The sequence below is a fragment of the Rosa rugosa genome, chromosome 1, assembly GCF_958449725.1.
Source record: "Rosa rugosa chromosome 1, drRosRugo1.1, whole genome shotgun sequence".
In the NCBI taxonomy this organism is placed as follows: Eukaryota; Viridiplantae; Streptophyta; class Magnoliopsida; order Rosales; family Rosaceae; genus Rosa; species Rosa rugosa.
This window is the reverse complement of record NC_084820.1, coordinates 18145062-18159624: the sequence shown is the minus strand read 5'-3', so window position 1 is coordinate 18159624 and position 14563 is coordinate 18145062. Positions and strand designations below refer to the sequence as shown.

Below are 14563 nucleotides of genomic sequence, written 5' to 3'. Positions count from 1 at the left end.
AGGCCAGTAGGATTGCTGGAGCAAGCCCAAAACTCGTCTCCATCGTGTGCAGCGCCCGTATAGTGCCTCCACCACGACCTGCCACGCAAACCCACGCCCTACCAAAACCTCGCCGACCAGAACTCAACAAACAGCGTTTACACTATGTCGTTGCGCAGCTCTCCAGCCGCCAAGCCGCTGCGGGTCATCAAAAATTTCACCACCGCACAGCCCGTTAGAACCACATAGCCATTCAGTCCATCAGACCCTCGCCGCCGCTAGATCTATAGAACCCACGACGAAATCGGCCATTCCGGCACAACACAACCACCACGCATAGAGCCTTCGTCTGATACTCACCACCCAGCCACCCATCCGCACCTTGAGCCAAAAACCTCTCTCTAGAACTTGCCGAGCAACATCGCATTCAAACACCTGACCGGCAGTAACCCATTAGCAGCGAGGAAAAACCAGACCGATTCCCAGCGCCGCTAGACGAGTAGAAATTCTCAAACCCTAAACCAAGAGAATTAGAATTTTTTGGAGCTCCAAAAGAAAGAATTATATTTGTGAAAAGAATTATTAACTATAAAATTTTAAGAATACTTATTACTTTTAAATATAAATAATAAATAAATAATATTTTATTAATATTTCATGAAGTATCATAATAAAAAATTAATATTATTATTAAAATTTAAAAATATTCGTTATTATAAACGGATCGGATTAGTGGATTGGATATCCCTTAATCCGACGGATACAGATTTCGATTGAGTGATCAACGATTCGCTGGGTTAACAGATCAGGTTGGGTTGAAATTTTTTATTACTAAATAGACTAAAAAAAAATAGATTCGGATTTAGGTCGATCCCTCCAAATCCGGTCCATTTGCAGGTTTAGCTGAGAGAATAGGAGGGAAAACAAATCACTTGGAAGATGAGAGGATTCAATTTTTCCATGTTTTCCCTTCTTAAAGCAAAGTCATTTCTTTCTTTGATCAAACCAAACATAGGAAATAACCACCACAGGTGGTCGAGTTGGTAAGAGCCTCTAAGTACCGGGTTCAAATCCCGCTAATACTAATTGGAGTTTAAATCTCAATCTATTCTTATGGTCAGGGGGATGAAGCATTTTGACATGACCTCCCGTGCACGAATTAGTCTCATGGACCTAAGAAGATTTGAAGATATCGTGTGACCTCGATAAAAAAAAAAAAAAAAAAAAAAAAAAAAAAAGGACTAAATTCTACTTACTACCTTGTACTTTCAAGGGTTCATCAGTTCAGTCCATGCACTTCTAATTTAATCAGAAAAGTCCTTGCACTCTCAAATTTCATCAAATCGATCCAATCCGTCACCACTCCGTCAATTTTCAAACTACTCATCTACATTCACAACACTAACACATCAGCGGACTGCCTAGCGATAGGTAGTTTGAGAATTTTTCCTATGAGAAGGTCCCTCGTTAGCATTTTAACAGCGAAAATTGACGGAATAGTGATGGATTGGATCGATTTGATAAAATTAGAAATGCAGGGACTGAACTGATAAACCCTTGAAGGTACAAGGTAGTAAGCAGAATTTAATCAAAAAAAAAAAAAACTAGACATAGGAAATGATTGAATTTTTTTCTCAAACCTTTAATTCCGCGAACCAAATTTTTAAACTCATGCATGCGACCCGATTAAAGCATGTTGAATGAAAAGAAAACTTTCAGTGACGAAGTGGTGTTAGCTCAGTGGTTAGAGCGCCTACTACTTAGGATCTAGGTCCTGGGTTCGAGTCACCATGGGGGTAGGAGTAAAATCTTTTGATCCTCTTTAAAGAAAAAAAAAAAAAAAAAATTTTGCAGTGAATAAAACCTCTCAAACAACATGAGATTAGGCGAGATTATGTTGGTTGTGATTTATGATGATCAACATCCCATCATCAAACCCGAATGAAAAAACTAACCATTACCATTATCATACTAGGCTAGAAGCTCTAAAACGGGATCATTCCCACAAAATGTTGCTACAAGACAATATGTTGTCCCTCTATCACAAATATAAATTTATCTACACCATAATTTACAAAAGGGTGCGGCTATTACCACCCTACCATTTTCTTAGTTCACCTTACAAACATTTGAATTATTGAAAGATTATATTACCCAAGTGCAAAATGACTAATAGTGTTTGGACCCAAAATGAACATTTTGGCCTGACAAGGCGTGTCTTGGAGAAATTGAGCCAATGTCAGTGGCTCAAGCTATATATTGTCGACAAGCTCGAAATATATATTTAGAGGCTAAATAAAGCCTACTATGGAAGTATGACAAGTCAACTTTAGCATATTTTCCTACTTCGGCTAGGAAAAACCGAGCTAGACAAGGAATGAGGGGTGGCAGACTAACCAAATGAAATCTAAATGTGCTGAAACTTTCCAGATCCATTCTAGACAGCCCAAGGATCATTTCTTATGAAGAGTGCAAGAGCTTTTTTTGAGTGGAAGGCCTTCAAACAATCAGCCCAATTTTCTACAGAAGCAAAACTGGAAAACTGGACCTGTAAGAGGTCCAGCAGCATTTTCGGCCCAACCACATGGAATAAAAATCTGAAAATTTGTCAGGATGATCTACACTCATAGTGGAACATTTCATATGAAGAAGTCGAAGGCATATAATGAAGTCTTGTTGGAGAAATAATTGAAGGAATAAAGGGGCAGAAACTGACCTAAAACCAGCTCAATATTCACATGTTCATGTTTCCTACCAACATGAAGAAAGCTAGATGCTTTTCTCTTTTTCCTTGGATATATTTTTCTTCTACAATCTCTTTAATAGATCATCACCACTTCCATGTTGCTGCACCTTCATGCTTTGCTTTCATTTCATCTTTTCTCTATCTTTTCCATATTTTACAAGTGAACTTAGATCTACTTTCATTATTTTTCTTCCACTCATCATTTCACTCTTCTTTTTCTTCCCTATATAAACACCTTCTCCTCTCATTCTAAAACACATTCACATTCAACAACAACATCTCTAAGATGATCTAAGTTCTCTCTAGAGCAAACCTCTCCCTCTCTTTCTTTCTCTCTTACCGGTGATCACACTCCTAGTCCTAGTCTTCTCAGAAGCCGACTTTCAGTGCCACCAAACCCTCTGTCAACGTGCTTCGGTCCTAGTCTCCTCGGGAGCCGACGGTAGTGCCGCGACCACAACGGTTACAGAACCAGCCAAGCAAGGGTAACGCCCTAACAACCCAGCCAAGCTAAAGTCACGCTTTAGCAAGATCTCAATACTTCCCGGTGATTTCGCTCTGTTCAATCTGCAATATTGAGTATCGACTTGTGAACAAGAAGAAACTTCAGCAAAGTCCTCACCACGAGGCACAAAGAATCCCACGACGAGGTTGGTGCTCTCCTCGTCTACAATCGCTTGATAGAAGTCAGGTCAAGGGACACCCCCGACGACCGCACCGGAACGGTGCTGGCACGCCCGCGCAAGAAAAGAGACTGTTGACCAGCTGCAGCAAAATTGGAGCCAAACAAATAGGTACACTAATTTTCTAAAATCTAAATTTGTAAAGAAAACTAAATACATAACCAGTTAATTAAATACAAATACTATTTAATTTCTCATTGGATAACATTAATCTTCTTCTTCTCCACCCAAATTTGAATTTATTACTTTTTTTTTGTCTTTTTGTTCTCTCCTCATGGTTAATTCGTTATTCAATTCACAAAACCATTAGTGTTAACTTCATCAAAATCTTTGCAATATTCTTTATGAACACTGAAAGTAAAAAATTAAAACACGAAAAAAAAAATCAATCTTTTCTTCATTGCTCATAGTTGTTAATTTACTAATCTTTTAATATAGATTGAAATAGACGAACATTGAAACTGAAAGAAAAAAAATGAAAGTAAATCAGATTATGATAATAAAAACTTTAATATATTTTAGTTTTGTTATTGGTATAAATTAAATGAGAGATTTTCGTTAAAAAAAATTCTTTTTAAATTCGATATGTCATATAAGGATATTTCTGGAAAGAGAAATGAATTAGATAAGTAAATTTAATAATTGAAATTAAAATGTAGGGTGTAATGAGCAAGTAAGGTGAACAAAGTAAATGATAGGGCGGCAATAGCCGCACCCTTTACAAAATGAATGAGTCAAATCATGATCCACTGTGTGAAACACGTGAGATGATCTCTTACTTTCTAAATTATAAAGAACTGGCTTACTTTCCAAAAGAAAAAGAAAAAAAGCTGGCACAGTTGTCCTTTCTCTTCCATGTGGACATTATGGTGATCTACCATTCAAACCTTGACACTTGCATTCAGTCTTTCATATTTTGTTTATCTTCATCATAGTCTTTGCTCCTCTTTCATTCCTGAAACGAATTGAGATATTCGCTCACTGAGTTCATTTCTTTTCTCAACAGTTTCAACTTCTTTGCTGAAGCAAGCTTCTTTGGTTTTACTTTCATTAATATTGCAGCAATCTTGTCTCTCGGAGCTCTTTAATTTGGTTCAACTTCTTTTATCAAAAACGGAAAAGGAAAAAAAAAAAAAAGAAGACATATTTCCTGGTTTTACTTTGTCACTTCATTTGATTGTGCTATTTGAACTTCATTTTCTTATTTTTTACTTATTTCCTGAAGATCCCAAAGATAAAGAAGCTACTTCACTTTTGCTTGAATGCTCTGGATTTCTGCAAGTGTATTTTCCTCTACTAGAGAGACATATATGAATTAAAGAAACTGCTTTACTCTTAGTAAGCCAAATTGAAGAGATCCGGGCTTCAGTATCCGGAGGATCAGAATCCATTTCTTTGACGGGTATAGAGACTGGTTGCAGTGCTCCAAACCTTCTTGGACCAACTTCTTCAAGACAAAACAGTGTCTTTTAGTTTATGTGCCACGACCTGTGGAACCGGCAGAAGGTACATCCTCTCTGCTTTCTTCTTCGTTTTTCTAAAAATAATTTGATTTCGATCTGAAAGTTGGATGTATGGTTGGGTTCAGTCTCAAAATTTTCTTCTTTTGATTCAAGTCATCCGATTAAGTTTGCAAGTTTTTGCAGTATAATACCGGGTTCAACCTCTATTTGTTCCAAAACCAAATTCGGTGCATGATTACTGTTCAATAACTGATCACTATTAATAATTGAGTAAACATTGCTTACTTTAACAATCCGTTTTCCATACAGATTCGAAACTCTCACTTCTTTAAGCTTATTCCCGTTCCTCCGGGGATTGTTTTCCAATTAGCAAGTAACCAACTTCACTATAAACTAAATTAAACGATGCAAGTTCTTTATATTTCTTGGTCTGATATTCTTTATAGGCTTCCCCACCTAGATCACAGACCATAGCAGAAAAGTTCCAAATTTCCCAAACATTGGTGAATTCTATAGCAAACGCCTTGATGAGCAAAACAAGATCTCAAATCATAGTAATCCTCTGAAGTCAATAATTGATTTTTACAGGTAAATAACAGGGAGTAAACTAAATCCATGATCTCAAGACCTAGAACTTCATGATTTTCTCAATATGACAAACTATCTCTAAATACTTAAAAGTCTAGTACATTATGAAATTCATGTCCCACACACTTTACCAGTTGACCATTCCTTTAAATTGTTTAACTGGTCATCTGGTCTTGTCCAAAATAATAATAATAATAATAAATAAATAAATAAAAAAATAAAAAATAAATAAAAATGAAGAAGAATTGTTTAGCTGGTAGTATCATATTAGGCCTTGATTCTGTTTTACGTAGAGAATAGCATGTAATCAATGAAAGCCCAAAGTTCTTAGATTATCAACTGGACTTGACAGGGTAACAGCGTCCTCTGCTTTTGATTTAGTCCTCGCCTAGTTTCCTTGTATTCATTTGTCGTTTATGGTGAATATCATTAATTATAGTTCACTGTCCTGACGAAACACATATATATTCAACAGACATGGAGATTCTTACTACAGTTGCTGGAAAAGTAGCCGAGTATACTGTTGAACCAATTATACGCCAGGGGGGGTATATAATTCATTGCAAAAGCAACCTTCATACACTAAAGACTCGAGTGGATGAACTGAAGGCTACCAGAGGGCGGATGCATAATGACATTGTTGCAGCTGAAAGAAAAGGTGAAATAATCCAGCCTGATGTTGTGCTGTGGATGACAGAAAGTGATGAGATCACTGGAAAAGCAGAGGAATTATTGAATGACGACCAAGCAAAGATGAAGTGTCTCCTTGGTTTTTGTCCTAATCTATTGACCCGTCATCAGCTAAGCAGGAAATCAACAAAGTTGGTGGAGGTGGTTGTTGAGTTGAATGGAAAAGGAGTTTTTCCCAGTATTTCAATTGGTGGTCGTGCTGAAGAGGTATTTCTCAAATCTACCAAAGTTCCCGAGGCATTTGATTCTAGGAATTTAACTATAAAGGGGATTATAGATGAATTGAGCAATCCAGATACCAACAAGATTGGGGTGTATGGTATTGGAGGGGTGGGGAAGACCACACTGGTGGAAGAAGTTGTTAGGCGAGTTATGGAAGATAAGCTATTTGATGATGTGGTTATGGTTCGAGATGTGAAGGAAAATCCAGACATTGGAAGAATTCAAAAAGAAATTGCTGAAAAGCTAGATATGGATTCCAATGCTCTGGAGAGTCGATCTATAGCTGACAAAGCACGGCGGATATGTGGTAGGATATCAAACAAGAATACTCTGATAGTTTTGGATGATATATGGAGTTATGTTGATTTGAAAGCCGTGGGGCTTCCCGATGTGGCAACTTGTAAAGTATTGTTGACATCTAGAATAAAAGAATTATTATACAATAAGATGGGTACACAGAAAAATTTTCAGCTTGCCAACTTAGAGGAAAACGAATGTTGGCAGTTATTCGAAAGCAAGGCCGGTGAAGTTGTTAGAGATCAACGTATTCGAACTGTGGCAGCCCAAGTAGCCAATAGATGTGGTGGTTTGCCAATTTTAGTTGTCACCGTTGCAAGTGCTTTGAAAGAAAGTACTCTACCCGAGTGGAGAAATGCTCTCAAACGCCTTAAAAAGTTTGAGAAGAAAGGATCGGCGGAACAAGCATTCTTGGCTCTAGAGTGGAGTTATGATCGATTGGATGATGAGGGGCTGAAGCCGTTGTTCCTGCTATGCGGAGTTATTGCATGGAAGAACTCCATCAGGCTTGAGGACTTGTTGAAACTTGCAATGGGGTTGGGTTTGCTTAAAAACATTGATACAGTGGAAGAAGCACGAGATTTATTGCTTTCACTGGTTAAAAAGCTGAAAGGTTTTTGTCTTTTGCTAGACACTAATAGTGACACAGCTGTCAGAATGCATGATCTTGTAATTGACGTGGCTGATAATATTGCATCTAGGGACGGACGATTCTTATCAGTAGCATGCGGAGCTGAGTTGGAAAATTGGACAGATGAGGGTTTATTTGGAAAGTGCAGCAAGATCTCAATCAAATCCGACAGTCTCGCAAAACTCTCTGAAGTTTTAGAATTCCAGAAATTAGAAATGTTCCATTTGCGTTGTGAAGACAAGTACCGACTCCAAGTCCCAAACAGTTTTTTTGCAAACATGGAAAAACTCAGAGTGTTGAGTTTAATAAATGTGAAGAATCTTGCATCTCTTGGGTTCTTGAAGAATCTTCAGATTTTGTGTTTAGATCAATGCGAGATGGAAGACATAGCTGTAGTTGGAGAGCTAAGCAAATTAGAAATTCTCAGCTTGGGAAACTCCAATATTACAGAACTGCCTAAAGAAATTGGAGAATTGACTTGTCTACGATTGTTGGATTTGACCTGGTGCTATTCCCTTCAAGTGATTGCACCTAATGTTTTATCAAGGCTGACAAGACTAGAAGACTTGAGAATGAGATACAGCCCTATCAAATGGGAGGCTGAACATGAAGGTGAAAGAAGTAATGCTAGTCTCTTGGAGCTGAAGCACTTGTCTCTACTAACTGCATTGGAAATAAAAATTTCAAATCCTGATATGCTTCCAAAAGGCTTATTCTCCGATAAATTAGAAAGATTCCATATATGTATTGGCAATCACCCTTGGTCACTTAGGAGGAGTATGAATACGTTGAAACTCCAGTTCACTAGTGGCGAGGAATTGGACCAAGGTCTAAAGACGATGGTGAAGAGATCTGAAGATTTGACTTTGCAAGGGGGAGCGAATGTTAATGAAATTGCCTATCAATTAGAAGGCGACAATTTTCGGCAAGTAAAGCATCTTCAACTCAGGGAACTAGATATTACATTCATCATTAATTCCAAGGTACGGTATTTTGTTTTATTTTGGCAATTGAGTTCTACTCTAAATGTTTAAGCAAATTAAATGTTCCATATCAATTTCTTGTCCATATCCTTATTAAAAGCGTTGAAAACGAAAGTGTTAACTTGGTCATTTCAAAAGTATTGCTGCTTCTTTGTTGAAAAGTGAACATAATTACATTGGGTCCACCACTTTGTTGAAAATTGAAATCATTGTCTCTTGTTTATCAAATATGTATATGTATCAATGAATGCATATGAGAACTAATCCACTTGCACTACAGGTTGTGTTTTCCGGTTTAACAACCTTGAAAGTGATTGACTGTCATGGTATAAAATTCTTGTTCTCGTCTTCAATGGCCAGAAGTGTAGTTCAACTCAAAACTCTCTACATAAGTGGATGTGGAAGCATGGTGGAAATAGTATCCACACAAGAAGACAACGGAGAAAATAATATAGTTAACATGTTTTCTAGACTAGAATTTCTGACATTAAGAGAGCTTCCAAGCTTGGTTGGATTCTGCTCAAGAAGTTATGCTGGATTTTCATCGTTAGAGGAGGCACTCATATCTAATGGTCAGAGTAAAGGTGCTACAATTACCAAAGAAATTGAAGATGGAGACTCCAAGGATCACCTAGGTGTTGACAATGCTGTACATTACTTTCTTTTTGATGAAAAGGTGCACAACTTATAACTCTTAATTTTCTTTATTTTATTATTGATTTGTCTATTGAAATAATAAGAACAACGTTTCTTAATTGATTAATTGAGGTCATAATTAAGTTGAATGTGGGCCCACCACTTTGTTGAAAATTGAAAACCATCGTTTCTTCTTTGTTAAATATCTATATGTATACCTATGAGAACTAACCCACTCGTACTGCAGGTTGTGTTTTCAAGTTTAACAACCTTGAATGTGGATGGATGTCATGGTATAAAATTCTTGTTCTCGTCTTCAATGGCCAGAAGTCTAGTTCAACTCAAAACTCTCGAGATACATAATTGTAGAAGCATGGTGGAAATAGTATCCACACAAGAAGACGACGAGAAAAACAATATCGTTAACATGTTCTCTAAACTAGAATCTCTGACATTAAGAGAGCTTCCAAGCTTCGTTGGATTCTGCTCAGGAAGTTATGCTGGATTTTCATCATTAGAGGAGGCACTCATATCTAATTGTCAGAGTAAAAGTACTACAATTACCAAAGAAATTGAAGATGGAGACTCGAAGGATCACCTAGGTGTTGACAATGCTGTACATTACTTTCTTTTTGATGAAAAGGTGCACAACTTATAACTCTAATTTTCTTTATTTATTATTCATTCTCGATTTGTCTACTAAAATAATAAGAGAAACGTTTCTTAATTAATTAGTTGAGGCCATAATTAAGTTTAATGTGCATGTAATTAATGCAGGTAACATTTCCTAGCTTGGAGATATTATGGCTCGAAAAGCTACCTAAGTTGGAGGCAGTATGGCAAAACCAACTTGCACCAGACTCTTTTTGCAGGATTAGAGAAGTTAGAGTTGACAATTGCCCCAGTTTAATAAATCTCTTTGTGCCTTGTATCACGGAAAGATTAGATGCTCTAAAAACCTTGAGGGTGTGGTCCTGCCCGGCACTAGAAGTGGCATTCAAATGCAGAGGACTAAAATTTAAAGAAACACATGACCCATCAACCAAAGAGTTGAAAACTTTCAACTGCTGTCCCAATCTAGAATATTTTAGCATACAACGCTCTGACAAACTGAAATACATTTTTCAGACGGAAGAGAGGCTGGAAACAGTGCCAAAGTTTGTGTTCCCAAAAGTAACAAAATTGCTGCTTTCAAACCTGCCCCAATTCAAGAGCATCTATCCAGGGACGCATGTTTCACAGTGGCCTTCACTCCAAGAGCTGTATGTGGATGAATGTGGTGAAGTAAAGATTATAGCCGGGGAACTTTCAGTCTATCAAGAAAAACAAGAGTCTGCCTCTCACTCTAATCCAATCGAACAACCTCTCATTTTAATTGAGAAGGTGAGTATATTTTTACCTTGCATGGAAAATGTATTGATGATGTGAATTGTGTCTCACATTGGAGAGTTATGAAGGTTTATGACTCATGGTCAATTGGTTTTGAGTGATGGTATGATTAGCCATGTGTGAATGTCTTACAGCTACACATTCTCAACATCAACTAATATATGTGAAGATAGATTATTTTTATTTATGGTATGGTTTGACAAGTATAAATTCCTCACTGTCACTCTCTCTCAATGTCATCTAATACAAATTGTCTAGCATGTGAACCGTTGTTTCCCACACATGAGGAGGTGTGTTTAGCACGTAAACTGTTTTTTTTTTTTTTCAAAGGACTGTTGTTTAATATTAGAAAATTGAGGTATTAATTGTGAAAGAGCTTATAAATATTTCAGTTAATCCAACCATTGACATGTGGGCAAATTGTATTAGATGATGTGAGAGCAAATCCCCCTATTATGTTGCTCCAATTTGAAATACATTTAACGTTCTCAACACAATGTTTTTGCGTTTAGGTTTCACATGTGTGTTAATTTGTTGCTATTGATCGCTTACCCATCTTAACGCTTTTTGGAAATATTAATTTCAGGGTTCATCACTCTTTCCCAGCATGGAAACTTGGACCTTGGGGGCCATAGAGATGTGGAGTGGTCCACCCCCAGCACAGGTCTTTAGCAAAGTGAAATTGGTTGAAGTTCGTGGCGCAACCTTCTCGAAGCACGCTGCTTTTCTTCAGAGATTACACAATCTTGAAAAAATTATTGTGAAGGACATGGGAGACAAGGATCCTTGCAGAGAAATATTTGTGGATGCAGGAAATAGTGGAGGGGAAATTCAAGTAAAGAAATTGACGATCAGAGATATGAACGAACTTATGCATATCGGGAAGGAGAGCTCTCAATCAGCAGTTCCAGTTTTCCCCAAATTGGAGAGACTACGGGTTAGTGATTGTTCCCGATTAAAGAATCTCGATTCATCCACAATATCCTTCCAGAATCTGACATCGTTGACTGTAGACTCTCTTGATGGACTGAAATATTTAGTATCTCATCGGATTGCTAGAAGTTTAATGCAACTCACAAGATTGAAAATCAGATATTGTAAAAGAATGGAAGTAATAGTGGCAACTGAGGAAGATGATGATGAGCTTGCTTTCAGCCAGTTGAAACATTTGGAATTCTTTGTTGTACCACATCTCCGAGGCTTGGGCTCGGGAAATTGCATTCTCAAGTTCCCTTCATTAGAAACTTTAAAAATAAGCAGGCGCCTCAAATCGAAGCTTTTCTCCCACGATGAAATCCGATGCAAGATAGATTACGACACTTACGACACAGACGTTGAGGATGCTCCTGCTGATGATGAGGATGGTAGCGACCACAATGAGGTTAATGATGATGGTCATGGTAAGGACAAGAAGGATGACAAAGATAGTGCTTGTGATGCGGTAAGTTTTTATTCTTCAAGCATCTTTAGAGTACGTCTCGCTAGAGACAATCAATATTACGTACTACATTATCAAGCTAATTACCTGTTTTAGATACTTGAACAACAATTTATTTAACTTGTTGCATCTCGTTTTTCATATAGATTGAAATGTTTTATAGTTTTTATGTAATTTGATCATTTTTTGGGCTAATTATGGTTCATGAATAATTCCAGAATGTGTGTTGATGACTACCGAAACAGTGAACCCAATCCAAATCGCTGTTGCTCTCTACTCGAATCAACAAATTTCTCTCGCTCTCCTCGCACAAAAATCCAAAACCAAAGAGATAGAGACACGTTTCCTGCTCAAAATCTCAAACTTGCTACTGCTCAGTTTTTTGTTTTGAGATATCGTTGGTAAGTCTGGATCTTTTCTTTGAAATACATGTTGTGCTTGATTTAGATGGATGCAATTGGGCTTTATTCCATTGTTTAGGTAATGGGTATGTGATTTAATCCCCGCAGTATATATGTTTCCTACAGATCGATCAATCTTCTTCATTTGCTTCTGAGATCAACATCGGAGCAAACCCAGACTCGATTACGGAATTCATCAGTTGAGGTGAATCCCCATCTCCTTCTTTCCAATTCTTTCTATCCTCGATCATATTTTCATTTCTTGCTCTATCATGATTATATATATGCTTGGTTTCTTCAATCCAGAAGATCGAATATCATTATATTAATCTCATAACTCGGGCTCTGATTTCTCGATATTTGCTTTACCAAGTTATAGTAATGAACAACAAATTTTTAGAAAAAAAAAAAAAGACAAATTGTTGGGGTTCTGCAGAAACCAACCAAATCTTCTTTAGCGTTTTCCTTTGAGTCAATATTGGACATTTTCTGGCATGTAGGTTAGTTGGTTTACAATTTCGTGTATATATATTATTATATCCCTTTTTGGTAAAATTTCACTTTCATATTATTCAGTTTTATCTTTGTACATCAATTACTCAATTTTTCGATCTGTATAATCCATATCTGTAATTGTGTTCTCAATCATAATACATGTTTTTGTTTTTCAACAGCTCCGAATTTCAGGCTCTGTTACTAATCTGGTAAAACAAGGTTAGACTGAAAACAAATAAAGTTTTTGTGTTTTTTTGGTCATCCACATTTTCAGTTTCTTCAAAATGACATTGGGATGCATTTTACTTGGAATTTATTGGATTTTGATTTGCAGACGGATGAAGAAGCTGTTGATATTTCCGAGGAAGCAATGAAGCAAAAAGAAGAAGAGAAAGTGCTTTTGAAGATAGAAGACAGCTCCAAGAATGAAAAGCCGAAATCTTCTTCTCAACCTGAACATCATCATCATGATGCACCTGAGGATGTAGAAGGAGACAATCACGAGTTCGTTAAGGTCCTCACTACCTCGATTGCCATTTTGATCAGCTGCGTCGTTGTTTTTGTGTGGCGGCAATCGAGTGCTCAGAAGCCCAGGGTTGTCCAGCCTCTTAAGCCGTTGATCATCACGGAGCCTGAGCCGGAGCTTGACGATGGAAGTAAGAAGGTCACAGTCTTCTTCGGCACGCAAACCGGTACTGCTGAGGGATTTGCCAAGGTACTACCAGTACAGTTTTTACATTAATGCTTGAATTTCGATGTCAATGGCTTTGTTAGATCATTTTGTGTGATTTGGTTTACTTATTGGATTGGTGTTTGGTTTGAAATGTAGGCTTTGGCTGAAGAAGCGAAAGCTCGCTACGATAAGGTCACATTCAAAGTTGTTGATTTGGTATGGCTGATTTATTTATTTATTTATTGTTTGTGTTTTTGACTTGGTTAATGTTGAAATTGAGTTTTGAAGTTTTTGAAATAATGAGATTGGGTGATTTGTATTTGGTAGGACAATTATGCAGCTGATGACGAGGCGTATGAGGAGAAATTGAAAAATGACAGTTTGGCAATTTTCTTTATGGCGACGTGAGTTTCAAATTTAATTAGTGGTTTAAAGATGTTATTGCAATATTTTGATTTTTGGTTTCATAAATAACATGTTTGAATTTGGTGGTGAATGCAGATATGGTGATGGAGAGCCGACAGATAATGCTGCTAGATTTTACAAGTGGTTTACAGAGGTAAGTTTCATTGAAATTTTATTAATGTATTGGTGTGGATGTGGGTTATATTTTAGACCAATATGTGAGTGCTTTTTCTAATATGGCAACTATGGTGACGGTTATAGGATAAAGAGAAAGAAGCATGGCTTCAAAATATTCAATGCGGAGTATTTGGTCTTGGGAACAGGCAGTATGAACATTTCAATAAGGTGGCCGTGGTTGTGGATGAGATCCTCGCTGTTCAAGGTATGCTTTCATTGTTTTTTTTTTTGGTTACTTTTGTCTGTTTGTGCTGAAAGTCATGTGAATGTCAAACCCTGTGAATTTCATTTATCACTTAATGCTACTGCATCTGATTCTAAGATTTGTTATTGACATTGGTATATCTGCATGCCAATTATCTCAGTGAGAACAGAGCCTAGAGTTTTATTCAGTACCAAAGGTCAAATTGCCAATGCATCTTAGTTGACGGAATTCTAAGAATTCTTAGTGAAAATTACAATGCTTTGCATACCAATGATCTTACTGAGGACAAAGTATAGAGAAAAAGCAATACCAGGATATATTGAGCCATCCCCCGAAACATATTAGTGCCCTCGCAAGCCTTCCTTTGTTATAAGCTTATGGACATAACAACCTTAGCGTGCGATTTACCCTACTTGAGGTTCACATGGGTTTTAGGTCCTTTGCTTAACCAAAATTACACCG

The 14563-nt window shown here is 37.2% G+C and overlaps 1 protein-coding gene across 3 annotated transcripts; it reads left to right on the top strand.

Annotated features, from left to right (window-relative positions):
* The first annotated feature begins 4278 nt into the window (after positions 1–4278).
* Positions 4279–13005, top strand: LOC133722234 (disease resistance protein At4g27190-like). 3 transcript variants are annotated; one of them, XM_062149062.1, is made up of 10 exons: positions 4288–4914; positions 5935–8282; positions 8563–8958; positions 9166–9561; positions 9696–10301; positions 10894–11748; positions 11964–12146; positions 12273–12351; positions 12821–12860; positions 12976–13005. In XM_062149062.1, exons 2-7 carry the CDS (start codon positions 5937–5939, stop codon positions 11973–11975), a joined length of 4611 nt encoding a protein of 1536 aa, XP_062005046.1. In that variant the 5' UTR covers positions 4288–4914; positions 5935–5936; the 3' UTR covers positions 11976–12146; positions 12273–12351; positions 12821–12860; positions 12976–13005. The 3 variants fall into 3 exon arrangements, with proteins under 3 accessions (XP_062005054.1, XP_062005046.1, XP_062005050.1); XM_062149066.1 differs by having other exon boundaries at positions 12255–12351; XM_062149070.1 differs by lacking the exon at positions 9166–9561 and having other exon boundaries at positions 4279–4914.
* Positions 13006–14563: the final 1558 nt, after the last annotated feature.